Genomic DNA, 13,189 nt, shown 5'->3' with positions numbered 1-13,189 from the left:
TTCTGGGTTTCATTGGGGGGATTCAGGAAAACCCAACTTTCCACCAACCAGACAGAAGTCAACAGCAACGAGGAAGGTGAGTTTGCTAAAATGACTCAAATAACCAAGACCCACGTGGGAGTCAGGCCCTCGGATGGAACCCGGCGCTCGGAGGCACAAAAGGAACAGGATGTGTAGGTGGAGGGCGGCGAGCACAGGCTGGTCTCCAGGTCCGGACGAGGGCCTAGGGACTGGAAGAGGACTGGAAAGCAACTCCCAAGTTAGACTGTGTGCTGTGAGCAAGGCAGGAATGCTGTGGCCTTTTCTAATTTGGGGCTGACCATGTGGTTCCGCGGCAGGCCTGAGGATCTGGTGGGAAGCCAGGCCTGACAAACTTGGGAGGAATGAGGCGTGGAGAAGGACCAAAAAATACCAAGGACCCTAAGGTTTAACTCAGACGCCAGGGCAGCGATGGGAGGGGAATTCTGTGCCCAGAAAAAAGGAGCGTGGGGTGTTTGAGGCACGGACATGTTGAGGGAAGATAATTTGAGTTTGGATGATTTCTGGTGCTGCTCAGCAACAAATACGAGGGGCTTGAGGGGGCAGATCAGAGAGGACAGGGATAAAATCAAAATGATTGGTTATCTGTTCCAGACTGGTTATCTGTTCAACAGTCTGCAAAGTTGATTTCATCAACGAAAAGAGATTTCAGACTAGAATCTTAAAGATCCAATGAACTAAGCTTGGGGATGCTTTTGTTCATCTCCAGAGATGGAGATGAGTCTGGCGAGGAAACCTCTCAGAAAGATCAATTAAAAACCCTGTGGGGTCATGACATGCCCAAGGGGTATTTCAAGAAAGAGTTGTTGGTAACCAGCTATGCAAAGATCAGTCTCCCCCACCCTGAGAGCAGAAGTAGGGGAGGCTCAGCTACACTAGCAACCACTCTGAAAAGGGTCTCATTTAAAAGGTCCCAGATGGAGTGGGAGAAAAAATGTGGACCCAAACTCAAAATCATAAAGGACACGAGGCTTACTGGCAGGGAGAGACGGCTGGGACCCCTGAGAATATAGCACTTCCTCACGCTTCGTGTCAAGATTGAACTCACCCATGGGTTAGAGGAACCAACCGTTTAAGATGAAAAGGCAGCATTTCTCCAAGGACAGAGCATGACAGAAGAAAAAGGAATGGTAACCGGGAACCCTGGGAGGAAGTGGGACAAGCCAAGATCTAATCAGGGGATTGGGATTGAGTGACTTGAAACAAAGTGTGTGCAAAGGTCTGAATGCAAAATGCATGGTCTGCTCCGTAAAGCTTCACCTACATCACACTCACAAGGTTTTAAGATAAATAAACAAAATAAAAGGATAACTTGGAGTGTACACCCAAAGGAAGTAGTGATGAAGATTCCACCGCTGAATGGTAGGCATAGAAGGAAAGAAAGCAAGAGATCCTGGGGGGGTTGGAGCAACAGCAATCTAGCTGAGAGCAATGACCAAGAGATGGAAGTAGGTGAACGTGATGGTGGATAGGAGGAAGGAAAAGGAAACAGAGGAACGATCTAAGAAGGAAAGCTATGGGTAGAGGTGTAAGCATAGGTGAGTCCATATGTAAATACATTAATCCATAACAATAGAGGTACTGGCCTAGGTACATATATTTATTTGGTAATACACTGAGGTAGTGGATGGACTGCGGACCTCTGTTCATACTCTCCCTCAATACAAGAACACTTTGTTCTAACAATCTGGCATTCTGTGATGCTCACCCTCCCAGCACAGTTGCTAAAGACAAAATGGGTGCATAAACAAATGTGGTGAACAAAGTGGATGGTGCCTGGCTATCAAAATATACAGCGTCGAGGGCAGTGGTTCTCAACTTTCCTAATGCCATGACCATTTAATACAGTTCCTCATGTGGTGACCCCCAACCATAAAATTATTTTTGTTGCTACTTCATAACTAATTTTGCTACTGTTAAGAATCATAATGTAAATATCTGATATGCAGGATGCATTTTCATTGTTACATATTGAACCTAATGAAAGCATAGTAATGAATCACAAAAGCAATATGTAATTATATATTGTGAAATATTTATTTCTAATGACAAATAAATGAAATGTTGTCTTGAAGCATGGTGTAGCATGAGTAACAGTCTTCACACCAGTGGAACTTGTATGTGGGCATATCTGCATGTGGGCAGACCCGCCTGGAGATGGATAGAGGAGCGGTGTCTTGGTTCCTAAGACCAGTGTGATCATGAGGTGTCTTTGGGACCGAGCAAATGACATCGGAAAACTCAAAACAAACCGTATTGTTGAGAATAAAGAGGGTCAGAGCAGAGAACCCAAAACCCATCTGCAGACAGTGAAACAGCCCCTCACAGAAGGGTCACAAGGAAGGGATGAGTCAACCAGGGTGCAGTAAAGCACCGATGAAACACACAATATTCCTCTGGTTCCTTGAGGCTTCCTCAACCCCCCACTCTCATCACCCAAGTACTGCCTTTCACAGTGGGCTAGACTAGAGCATGTACACAGGTACAGATAAGAGATAAGACCTCACAACACACTGAATCCAGAAACAGGAATGGGAGTAGCGATACCAGAATGGGAAGGGAAGGTGGGCAGAGAAGGGGAGGAGGAGGAACCGATAGCAATGATCTGACACATAAACACACACACACACACACACACACACACACACACACACACAACTCCAGGGGGACAAACAACAGAAACCATGAGGGAAGTGAGATAGCAATCAGTGTAAGGTATGAAAATAATAATTTATAATTTTTCAAGGGGTCACGAGGTTGGGGGGTGGAGTGGGGTGGGGGAAGAGAGGAACTGATACCAAGAGCTCAATAGAAAGTAAATGTCTAGAAAATAGTGACGGCAACATATGTACAAATATGCTTGATACAATTGATGTATGGATTGTTATAAAGCTGGAAGAGCCCCCAAGTTAAATGATCTTTTAATAATAATTTTTAAAAGGCAGTGCTAGTGCCCAATAATGTAAAGTATGTGAAAGAAGGATGTGGATGGAAAATAGATTACTGAATCAGGCCATAATACTGGATCTGCCAACTACAAGGTCACTGAGAGAGAATGTTCAGTAGATCAAATGCCAAGGATGAGGAGGCCAGGAAGTTCATGTGAAGAGAACCAGCTAGCGTCTGCCTGAAGGGAAGGAGAGATGGGGAGAGAGAATGCAGATGTACAATTCCCGGGTGGTTACAAACAGTTACATGCTCAGCTCTCAACACAAAGTTTGGAGAATTAAGTCCGCTGGAGGTGCCTGGGAAGGAAGGTGGCCTACTTCCAAATCGATTCAAGGCAATTGGGGTATTAACAGGTCCATAGAAAACTTCCTATTTCATAGCTCTGAGTGCGTTCTCTGGTAGCAGGGATGTGCCAAGGGAAGGTCCGGAGCTGACCATGTTATAGAGGGGACCCTGGAGCCAGTCTGGAAAGGGGTTAATGGAGGGCTCAGGAGCCCCTGAAGGAGGTAAGGCTGGCCCAGAAGAGAGGCATTTTGAAATGGCTTCCTACCTAGCCCACCTACTATCAGTTCTACCCCTCTAGTTCATGCTACGTAGCACATTCTGGAATGTTCTCTCTGAAGCCTGAGTTTAGTCATACCACTCTCTATTTGCAATTATTCAGGGTTTCTCGGTTGCCTACAGGACAGAATCCCGAGGCTTCATCATGCCCACATTTCCACCTCTGCATCCTGCTGAAATCTCTACTTCATCCACCTGCCTTCTTGATCTTGTGGCTCTCTCTCTCTCTCTCTCCCCCCTCCCTTTTTGCTCACACACACACACACACACACACACACACACACGCATGGCATACAATATATTGTACATTTGCCAAATGTAATAGGCTGCTTTCTTTTTCTCACGTGTGTTTTTCTGCTTGTGATACTTCTTTCCCCCCCAGGTCCTCATCATCTCTAGGTCCTGCTCACTTTTCAAAAAGATGCCTCCCATATACTTACCATTTTCCTCCCTTTGTGTTTCCTCCTTGGTCTGTCTCACATGGACTTTTATTTCTGCATCTCTAGTGTTTAGTCATATGGCTGTCTTGGCTTTTCTATATATGAAGTGCCTGGCACCTATAATCTGCTAACTAAACATTTACAAAATGAATGTAAAGTGAAAATAAATATATGGAGGAAATAGAGGAAGAAGAAAAAGGTAAAGATGCAGGGAAATTTTTTTTTTCTTTTCAGGTGGAGAGAAAGGCTCTTAGTGAAATATTTATAAACTGTGTATAAAAAGAAAAGCAAGGCCATTTCCCCAAAATAAAAGCACATTTTTACATTTATGATGGATTAAGCATTCGGCTTCTACCCAAAACATCAGCCGTTCAAACTGACCTAATGGCTCAGTGGGAGAAAAGCCAGGTGAGCTGCTCCAGGAAAGATAACCCCCAGAGAGCCCTAGGCGACTCCATGTCAAGAGTCAGGGTAGACTGCTAACTACAGGGTTAGTGGTTTGAGACTACCAGAAGCTCCCTGGGAGAAAGATGAGGTTTTCTACTCCCTGTAAAGAGTTCCCGTCTCGGGAGCCCACAGGAGCAGCTACATCCTGCCCCCTGGGGTCATGATATGAAGGCATCCTGTCAATAGTCACAAGTTTGCGGAGTTTGTTTCTACTCTGACAGACAGGGTACTTGGAGTCAACATTGACTCAATGGCTCCTAACAACAACACTAAGTTAACACTAGACAATCCCCTGGTGGGTGTTCGTGAAGTGGTGAATTACTTCATACGTCTCTGTATAAATCACCCCCAGATGACTTGGTAGGAGTGGCAGCACCAACGCCAAGAGCATGGAGCAAACAGATCCGCGTGTCTTTGAGCAGGAGGCTGGCTGGCACAAGTGGCCATGTCAATGGACCAGAGAGAGGCACATTTGTGGGCATGGCTGAGAAAAGGCTGTTCTGACCGAAGAACTGTATCCTGAACATTGATGATCCTGAATTGTAACCTGTCAACTTCCCAATGAGTATTACGTGTCAGTTCTGGGTGGCGATGGCAAGGAGTGAGCAAACTCAGCAGAGAGAGAAGTAGGGGGTGCTGAGAGATAGAACGGTGGCAGAATGGGCCAAGAAGGTGGGAGACCAGAGTCACATCGGACCTCTGCTTTATGGGAACTGGCCTCCGACTGATGCTGAGTTTGATTCTCCTTCCTTTTGAGCCTATACAGTGACTGGCTCCATGGGACAAAGGCTTGGCACACTGCTCCTGGAAAGAGTACAGCCTAGAAACCTGAAGGCTGTTCTACTCCGATCTATAGGGTCCTGTAAGTTGACATAGACTCAATGGCACCTCCCAACAACACCCTCTGCGGACCAGATAACGCCCTAGTGGACATTTCTCAGGCTGTTGGTGTGGTCATAACACTACTGCTTTCACCACCTCTGTCGCCACACACCTGGGAGCGAATGTACAAGACTGATTGACAAGGAGAGAGCAATCCACCCGGCATGAAAACACCCAGGCCCTGGCTCCTTCAGAGGCTTCTATGCAGTGCCAGGCAATACTCCCTGGATGTTGTATGAAAGATGCCAATGAATGAGACAGGAGGAGAAAACCAGCCGATAAGGTGGGCACCTTTGCTATCTCTTTCCTCCAGTGCCTGTTCTGAAAGACAGCGGTTTCATCAGTCTCTCAGGATCTGTCTTCCAATAGCGCACCCACGTGTGTCTGCACTCTTCCTCCTTCCCCTCCCTCCCTCCCTCCCTCCCTCCCTCCCTCACCCTTGCATCCTCTGGGATGCCACCTGCCATGAAAGTCTTAGTATAAAGGTGTCTCAGGTTCCGTTCTCTAGAAAACCTGAGAGAAACTAATTGTCAAAAATCATCTTCAAATGTTAAATAAATGGTTCACTATTAGAAACACGAATAAAATTAATTACCATGGAGTTTTAATGGCCATATCCACCGATTCCCATGGGGCTTTGGCCAGAGCCGGTAGAAAAGAGAAATCACAGAGAACGGAGTGGCAGCAAGAGATGGAAAAAGCAAAGACCAGCCCCCGTCAGAGAAACCGTGGTTTTCCTTGTGCAGCGTCAGCAGGTGATAATCAGAAACACATGGCTATGTGCAGTCTGTATTTATTCCTCCAAGAGCAAGTTTCCATGAAAGGAGCATGGGCTTAGGAAATCTTCTTTCATTGTTTCTGTTTATAATTTAATGTGCTTCCTGTGTTATGAAACATTCGAGCCCTGGATTCCATGAAAAGAAGTAAATCTACTGAATGACCTACTTCAGAGAAGAAAGCACAGCGATGTTTATATATTAAATTGAAATAATTTTAAGACACGGCAGAGTATCAGCCAAATTTAAATCACCAGTGCTGGGAGAAAATCCAGAATAAATGATAAAAGTCCACCCTTCTTAGTAAAGCCCTTTGGAAGGTTCAAATGGCAAAAAGAAAAAAAAATAATAATAATTAAGGAGAATTAAACTGTTGCCAGAGGAAGGCTGTGCACATGTTCACAAGCCATGTTGTTGTCTTTTCAATGGCCTCAAACGCCTGCTAACGCTGGGCCAGGAAGACTGGAGAAGAATTAACGTCTTTACACGGAGGTGTTGGTGAAGTAGACTGAATATCCATGCCACAGGCTGCCAGAAGAGGGGCCAGTCTGTCTTGCATGACGGACAACCAGAATGCTCCCCAGAACCAAGAATGGCGATATTTCATCTCGCATACTTTAGATGTGGTGCCAGGAGTGAGCAAGCGCTGGAGAAGGCCATCATGTTTGTAAATCAGAGGGTCGGGGAGAAAGAGGAAGGCCCTGAAGAAATGGATTAGCCTTGTGGCTGCAGCAATGGGTTCATAGAACAATATTGAGGAGGACCCAGAGCCAGGCAGCGTTTTCTTCAGTTGTTTGTAGGAGAGTCAGAACTGGTTCAAGGGCACCTATATACCACCTATAAGATACCATTATGCTATAGCACGATCTCAATGTGAAACGAAACCAGCTTTAGACATTGAACCAGATCCTACTGCAAAGGCTTCAAGGGCACAGTCACCATGGTCAAATATTTGGTCTTGGAAAATCAACCAAATTCACTGCCGTCAGATTGATTCCAACTTATAGTGATATCCTAGGTCCCACTAACTCTTTACTCGAGGGGAACACCTCATCTCTCCCCCCACAGAGGGGCTGGTGACTTCAAACTGCCAGCCTTATAGGCTGGCAGCCAACTTATAACCGATGATCCCACCACAGCTCTGGCGATTTGCTGCTATACAACCAACCATGACTAGACTGGTATAGAATTAAAAATATGTCTTAAACCCACTTGGAACAAAAAATACTGGAAGAGATATACTTTGTATTCGTGAATGCATGAAAACTATGAGTAAAAAAAAAAGCAACCAAAAAACTATGAGTCAAGAAATACTCTTGAATATTTTGTCAGAGAAACAGCCAAGGGTTTCTGAATGTCCATCCCTGCAGGAAACTAACATTCACTGAAACACCATATCTCACTGTCAAAATTGGGAGTATTTCAGAATTCTTTTCCAGTTTCATATTTATAAGTCCAGAACCATCTTATATATCCTGGACTTGACTTACACACAAGTTAGACTGTACAATCAGTTTTGAGTTTAAATGTACTTGTTTCTAAGTATTTTCAGTATTTTTCTAAATGAGTTTAGCTCTGAAAAGCTGAAGGGGATCCAAATCGTTCCCAGACAACTGTACTGTGCGTACTTATTCATAGCACAAAGTCTGGGTTTCAGAGACATTGTATATACCCAGGTTCTTAAGAGCATCATGAGCCCTAGGCCCAAACCAGATGTCTTAAGTAGCCTTCAAATATATGTATGACATGATTGTGTTGGCTTTCCAATATTGGGAATAGTAAAACCCAAAATACATACCCAGAAAAACCATGTAATGCCTTTAAAATGCCTAAAAGTGGTATTCCAGATCTTGAGAGAAATGTCGTGTGTCATCTCATCTTTCATTTCTTCGCCTTCTGTTGCTTCTCCTCCACCTCCTCCATGCTCTAATATTCTACAGAAACAGTTGTTTTTGAGAATGAGCTATGTATTTATCCCAAAGGCATTGCTATCTTCATTTCAGCTATCTGGAAGACAGTTATCTGGAAGACCATTGAACACCGGTTGCTAGTTCGTTCTCTTTTAGGAACCTATGTTCTAAGGAGAATTCATTCATATCTGATGTTGACTAACTTCTACCTGATTCTTTCCCACACTTTTCCTATCTCAAATCAAAACCGGCCTTCATGGGAGTGGGGGGAGGGAACACAAGAACTGATTGTGACTAAGCAACTCATTTTCAAAGCGATTGCACCAATGGGGAGAGATGTTCTCAAACTGATTATGGTAATGATTGTATAGTTCTTCTTGATATGATTGAGCTATTGAATTGTATGAGATATGGATTATGTGCCAATAAAACTATTTAAAAATGGCTTTCATTACCTCAAGGTGGCACCAGTTCAGCAACAGCTAGAGGTACAGGATACATGTTTAAAAACTCAGTTCTCTCTCTGGTCTTCTCAATTTATCTCTGTGAATTTTAGAATCTAGCTTATGGCTAAAATATTTAAGACTTAACAGTTAGGGCAGGGAAGCATGGCCTTGGTTTTTTGTTTTGTTCCCCCTGAAGAAAATTCTAAATTGAGTATTTTAGACAAGCAGCCAATAACTCTCATCTGGCTTATAAGTAGCAGCAGAGCCAAAGCTTTGAAATGGAATTTTCTGTGACAGCCTACAGTAACAGTTACCATATGCCTAAAGATGCAATCAAAGCAAGAGCCTAGTAAAGTGAAGCAGGGGAGTCAGGAAGGCTGTGAAGTTAGCATATAAAATTTTTTGTCCAGACTTCTTAGGAAAAATGTTAAGTATTTAAGGAACAATACCATCCCAACCATTTGAAAAAGAATTACATTGCTCAATATTAGAAGAAAATAAAGAGGGACATTACCAGCCACAAATCACAGCCATAATAAATCTGTTTGGTAATCCAAAACCAAGAAGAAGAAGAAGATGCAAATATAAGTTAAATGTCAGTATAAATGAACAGAACACACACATGCCTCGGTTATTTCATAGCATCTAAAAATTGATTCCCTCTGGCAGTTGACGTTTCCTCTAGAAGTCTTCCTAGTTAAAAATACCCCCTTTTCTGTATTTCTCAGACATTTAATGATCAGGATGCTTGACATTCTTGTTAATCAAAAAATCACTCTCTTAAGAGTCTGTGAATTTTCCTGGTTTTAAGCTACTGTGATTTGCATTTCGGTAAGTTCTTATAGTTGTGGTTTTCCTGCTTGTTGGCAGGATCTTGAATTTACCTCTACTTAGAGTAAGAGTCAAATAGGAGGAACTGAGAAGCTCGATTGATGTTCCCCCAAACAAACCATCAGGAGCCCCGGTGGCACAGTGCTTAAAGTCCTCGGCGGCTAACCACAAACAAAACCCAAAAAAGGTGAGCAGTTTGAGCCCACTGGCCACTCTGCAGAAGAAAGTTGTGAGTCTGCTTCCATCAAGATGCCCATCTTGGAAACCTTCCTACGACAGCTACTCTGTCTTGCTGGCCCTTTTGAGTCAGAATCGCCTCCTTGGGAACAAGCTTGGTTTGGGATGAATCATGTCATAATACTTCCTCTTGTGGCCAGTCTTAACATCTTTTGACTATCATGAATCTTAGGGTTCCTCTAAAATGATTATGATGGTGACGATTTTACTTAGAGAGTTAAAAGTGACCTGAAATAAATGTCAAAGTACTTCCAAGGTTAGTAGTGACAGAGGTGCTAGTGCTGTCTGTCAGTGGTGGGTGCCATGGGGTGGTTCCATGCCACAGCAGTGCTGTGTCCAGTGGAGTGAACACATTGTCCCCGCCATTGTGGCTACGTTTGAGCCCACAGGGCGCAGTCACTGCCAATCCCTTTCTTTGCGGGTCTTCCTCATTTTCCCTGATCTCCTCCTTTACTGTCTCCAAGGACTGGTCTCTCCTGATACTTTTTGTCTCTAGAGTACCTAAGAGTCAGCCTAGCCATCCTCCCTTCTAGCCAGTGTTCTGACTGTACTTCTTCCAAGACAGCTTTGTTAATTCTTCTGGTAGTCCGTGGTATGCTCATTATCTTTCGCCAACCAGAAGTCAGGAGCCGGGATGGAATCTTCCACCACGAGCCAGTAAGATCAGCTTTGCGGCTCTCCACTTCATAGGCAAGCTGCTGCTTCCGGATGCCCTGAGCTAGCTCACTACCGTGTTCGCTGAGGTTGCCTGGAATTCAATGGCTTTGCCACTGTGCTTTTTTTAATTCCGTTTTTCCTTTACACTAGACTGTTTTCTAGGTTATTATGTCAATGGCAAACATGGGCGTAGGGTTTTATTAAAACAGAAATTCTACCGAATGTGTTTAAAGCATGGATTAGTAAAATGAACCCCAACAGTGAACAAACACGATAACGTATATTTCTCTCAGTTCTCAAACCATCCAAAGCAGTGCCAATTGTTTGGAAGAAACGTATCTACATTCTGCTTTTCGATGTTTCAGAAGCAAAAACAACACTGTGGATACTCGTTCCCCAGTTAAAATTCACTTTATCCAATTAGTAAGTGGAATTGTGGGTATAGCTTTGAGCCTGTTTCCGATCAGGGCCGTGATACTGGCCACTGTGAGGAGACTCATTGAGATGGACTTAGGTATATCCATATTTGATTTATGGTCCTCAATTGCCAACCTTCTTCTCTCTCAGCTTCCCAATATTTGGGAGGGAAGCTGTATCACTCCCACCACCTCCACATTTTCAGCCAGCTAGTGGGAGTGGGATTCTCAGAGGGATCACAGGAAGGCCAGGCTGCAAGAGGCAAACACAAGACGAAAGTAACACGCTTTGACTGTCATCAGATCCCTCTCCGGGCAGTTTACACCTTGGATCCTGTTCAGATCCCACAGAGGTTAATTTTAGTTGGACAGGACACAGAGGTCAACTGCTGTCTTTGCTGTGATTGTCCCGGCAGAGCTGATGCGGGTCTTACCTTGTTGATCTCCTGGGCACTCCCGGACAGAAGGACACACTGCTTGTCCCCTGAGACGTCTTGGGGACATCGCTTTGCCTGGGTGCTGGTGGGTGAGCTTGGGGCAGCAGCTGTGGGCTTCCTTGTCCCTCTGAGCGTCAGGGTCTGGTAGAAGAGACAGATGGCCACCACTAAGCCCACCAAGAAGGGCCGGGGGCAAAATCGCCGACGACAACGCAACCCTAGGCGACAGACCATGACCAGTCCAGCTTCACTTGGCCCCTGTCCACGCTGCACAAAAAGTCATAGCAGCCCCCTTTTTTTTTTCTTTGTCAGCATGAAAAGTACAAATCTGTCTTCCTCTCCGTCTCCCACAAACTTCAGTCAAGTTTGCACCATCCCCTCTGGAGAACTTCCCGAAGAAGGTTCACTGCCAAGTATGGTTCCCCAAGCCTGAGGCCATTAGCGAGAGCGGCTAGCCTGGGGAGACAGAAAAAACGGCATCAAAATAGTAGTCTTTGCAACTGAAATCCGAGGGTACCCCAGGGGCCAGGCCGGGCTCCCCACCCCAGCTGAGCGGCGGCCCCGCGGGCGACCGCAGCCGGAGAAGGAGGAGAAGCCCCCGCGGGACAAAGTCCGTCTGGAGCCTGCGGAGCGCGCCGAGGACGCAATGGTGTCCAGCCCCGAGTGGCTGGAGGCCGGCCAGTGGCCTGGGCTGTCCCTCGCCTCCCTCCGGTCACTCCAGCAGCCCGGCGCCCAGCCCTTTAAATTGCTTTCTAACTGTCTCCCTCCACTCCGTTTTAAAAACTGCTACTTTCCAGTAAGGATTCGTGCCTTTTAACTTAAAAATCGGGCGGGGGGGAGGGGGCGGGGTCGAGCGCACTGGTGTGAAAGGGCACGGTCATCCCTAGGACGTTGTTCCCATGCCCCTGCGAAAGGACAAAGTTCTGAGTACTTACTCGCTTTTCATCCTTCTAGCCCGAAAAAGTTTCCAGGATCCCTGGGGACGACTGGGGAAAGCCGCCCCGGCAGGACACACGCAGCTGTGGGGCTGCACTCCATCGCGCGTGCACACACGCGCACACACGCGCGCACACACGGGGCCACACGCACAGCGGCCCACCCCGGGACCCAGCCGGGCGGTGCTGCGGGGGCCCGCGGGGGCGGAGCTCGGGCCGCCGAACCTGGCAGCCAGCTTGGCCCTGGAATGGTGGGGTTCCGCGCATTGGGAACCGCGTTCTCATCGCCCCTGAACCGTGGCTGCCCACCCTGTGCTGCTCACTTTCTCATCCCTGGTGGGAGTCGGAGCGCCGGGATCATCACCCTGCCCCTGAGGCAGCCCTTGGCGAATTCCCAGCAAAGCTAGAGGGTGAGGCTGAAAGGGTGCGTTCTTCTCCTCCGGGAATTGAGGTTACCCTTCTGGGCAGGAGAAGCCACTCTAGTCTTGAGGGGTGTCTGGCCCTGGCTTGGGTGTTGGAAACCTTCTGGTAGGCAATGGGGTAAAGAACGCAAAATGCCCCTCCTTGGTAAGCGAGCTCACAGATCAGATGATACGATGCCAGTCGTTCCGTCATTCTTCTTCCTGTGGGCGTACGTGTGCCAACCAAAGAAAGAACTGACGGTCTGCTACCTCTAAGATTCTCACGGCCATCAAGTCACGGCCAACTCATCCCAGGCTGTAACTGTTTACGGGAGTAGAAAGCCGTCTTTCTCCCGTGGAGCCGCTGGTGGTTTCGAACTGCTGATGTGGCAGTTCGAAGCCCAACATGCAACCCTTCCATCCACCAGGGCTCGCTCCTGCCGCAAAGATTACAGCCCGGAAATCCTATGGGCGTCCCCCTCTGTCACATGGGGTGCTTGAAGGGCCTTCCTGAGAAGGGTTATTGAAGGTTCTGAGGTATTATTTGAAATGTTATTATTTCCCTATACAGATGGCTAGTTTTTGTAAGGCTGGTTGTGGATTATACGTTGGGCTGTTAACCACAAGGTCAGCGGTTTGAAACCACCAGCTGCTCCTCAGGAGAAAGACAGGGCCTTCTACTTGTGAAAAGAGTTATAGTCTCCGAAAACCACAAAGGCAGTTCTGTAAGTCAGGGTTACTATGAATCAGCGACTCCATGGCAGTGGGTGAGTGTGATTGAGTGAGTGAGACAGTGAGTGAGTGAATGAGTGAGTGTGTAAGAGT

The 13,189-nt window shown here is 46.3% G+C and overlaps 1 protein-coding gene across 3 annotated transcripts in view; it reads right to left on the bottom strand.

Moving 5' to 3' along the window:
- Positions 1-12,122, bottom strand: part of CPED1 (cadherin like and PC-esterase domain containing 1) — a 325,775-nt gene extending 313,653 nt beyond the window's left edge. Inside the window, exons 1-2 of one of the 3 annotated variants that reach the window (XM_075558608.1) lie at positions 11,964-12,122; positions 11,026-11,484 (exon numbers count right to left, since the gene is read on the bottom strand). In XM_075558608.1, coding sequence (XP_075414723.1) covers positions 11,026-11,262 — 237 coding nt within the window. In that variant the 5' untranslated portion in view covers positions 11,263-11,484; positions 11,964-12,122. Of the gene's footprint in view, positions 1-11,025; positions 11,822-11,963 lie in introns of those variants that run through there. The other 2 variants (XM_075558609.1, XM_075558610.1) reach the window with 2 other exon arrangements.
- Between the last annotated feature and the right edge of the window lie 1,067 nt (positions 12,123-13,189).

Source organism: Tenrec ecaudatus, chromosome 9 (genome assembly GCF_050624435.1).
Source record: "Tenrec ecaudatus isolate mTenEca1 chromosome 9, mTenEca1.hap1, whole genome shotgun sequence".
NCBI lineage: Eukaryota > Metazoa > Chordata > Mammalia > Afrosoricida > Tenrecidae > Tenrec > Tenrec ecaudatus.
This window is presented reverse-complemented; position numbering and strand designations above follow the sequence as displayed.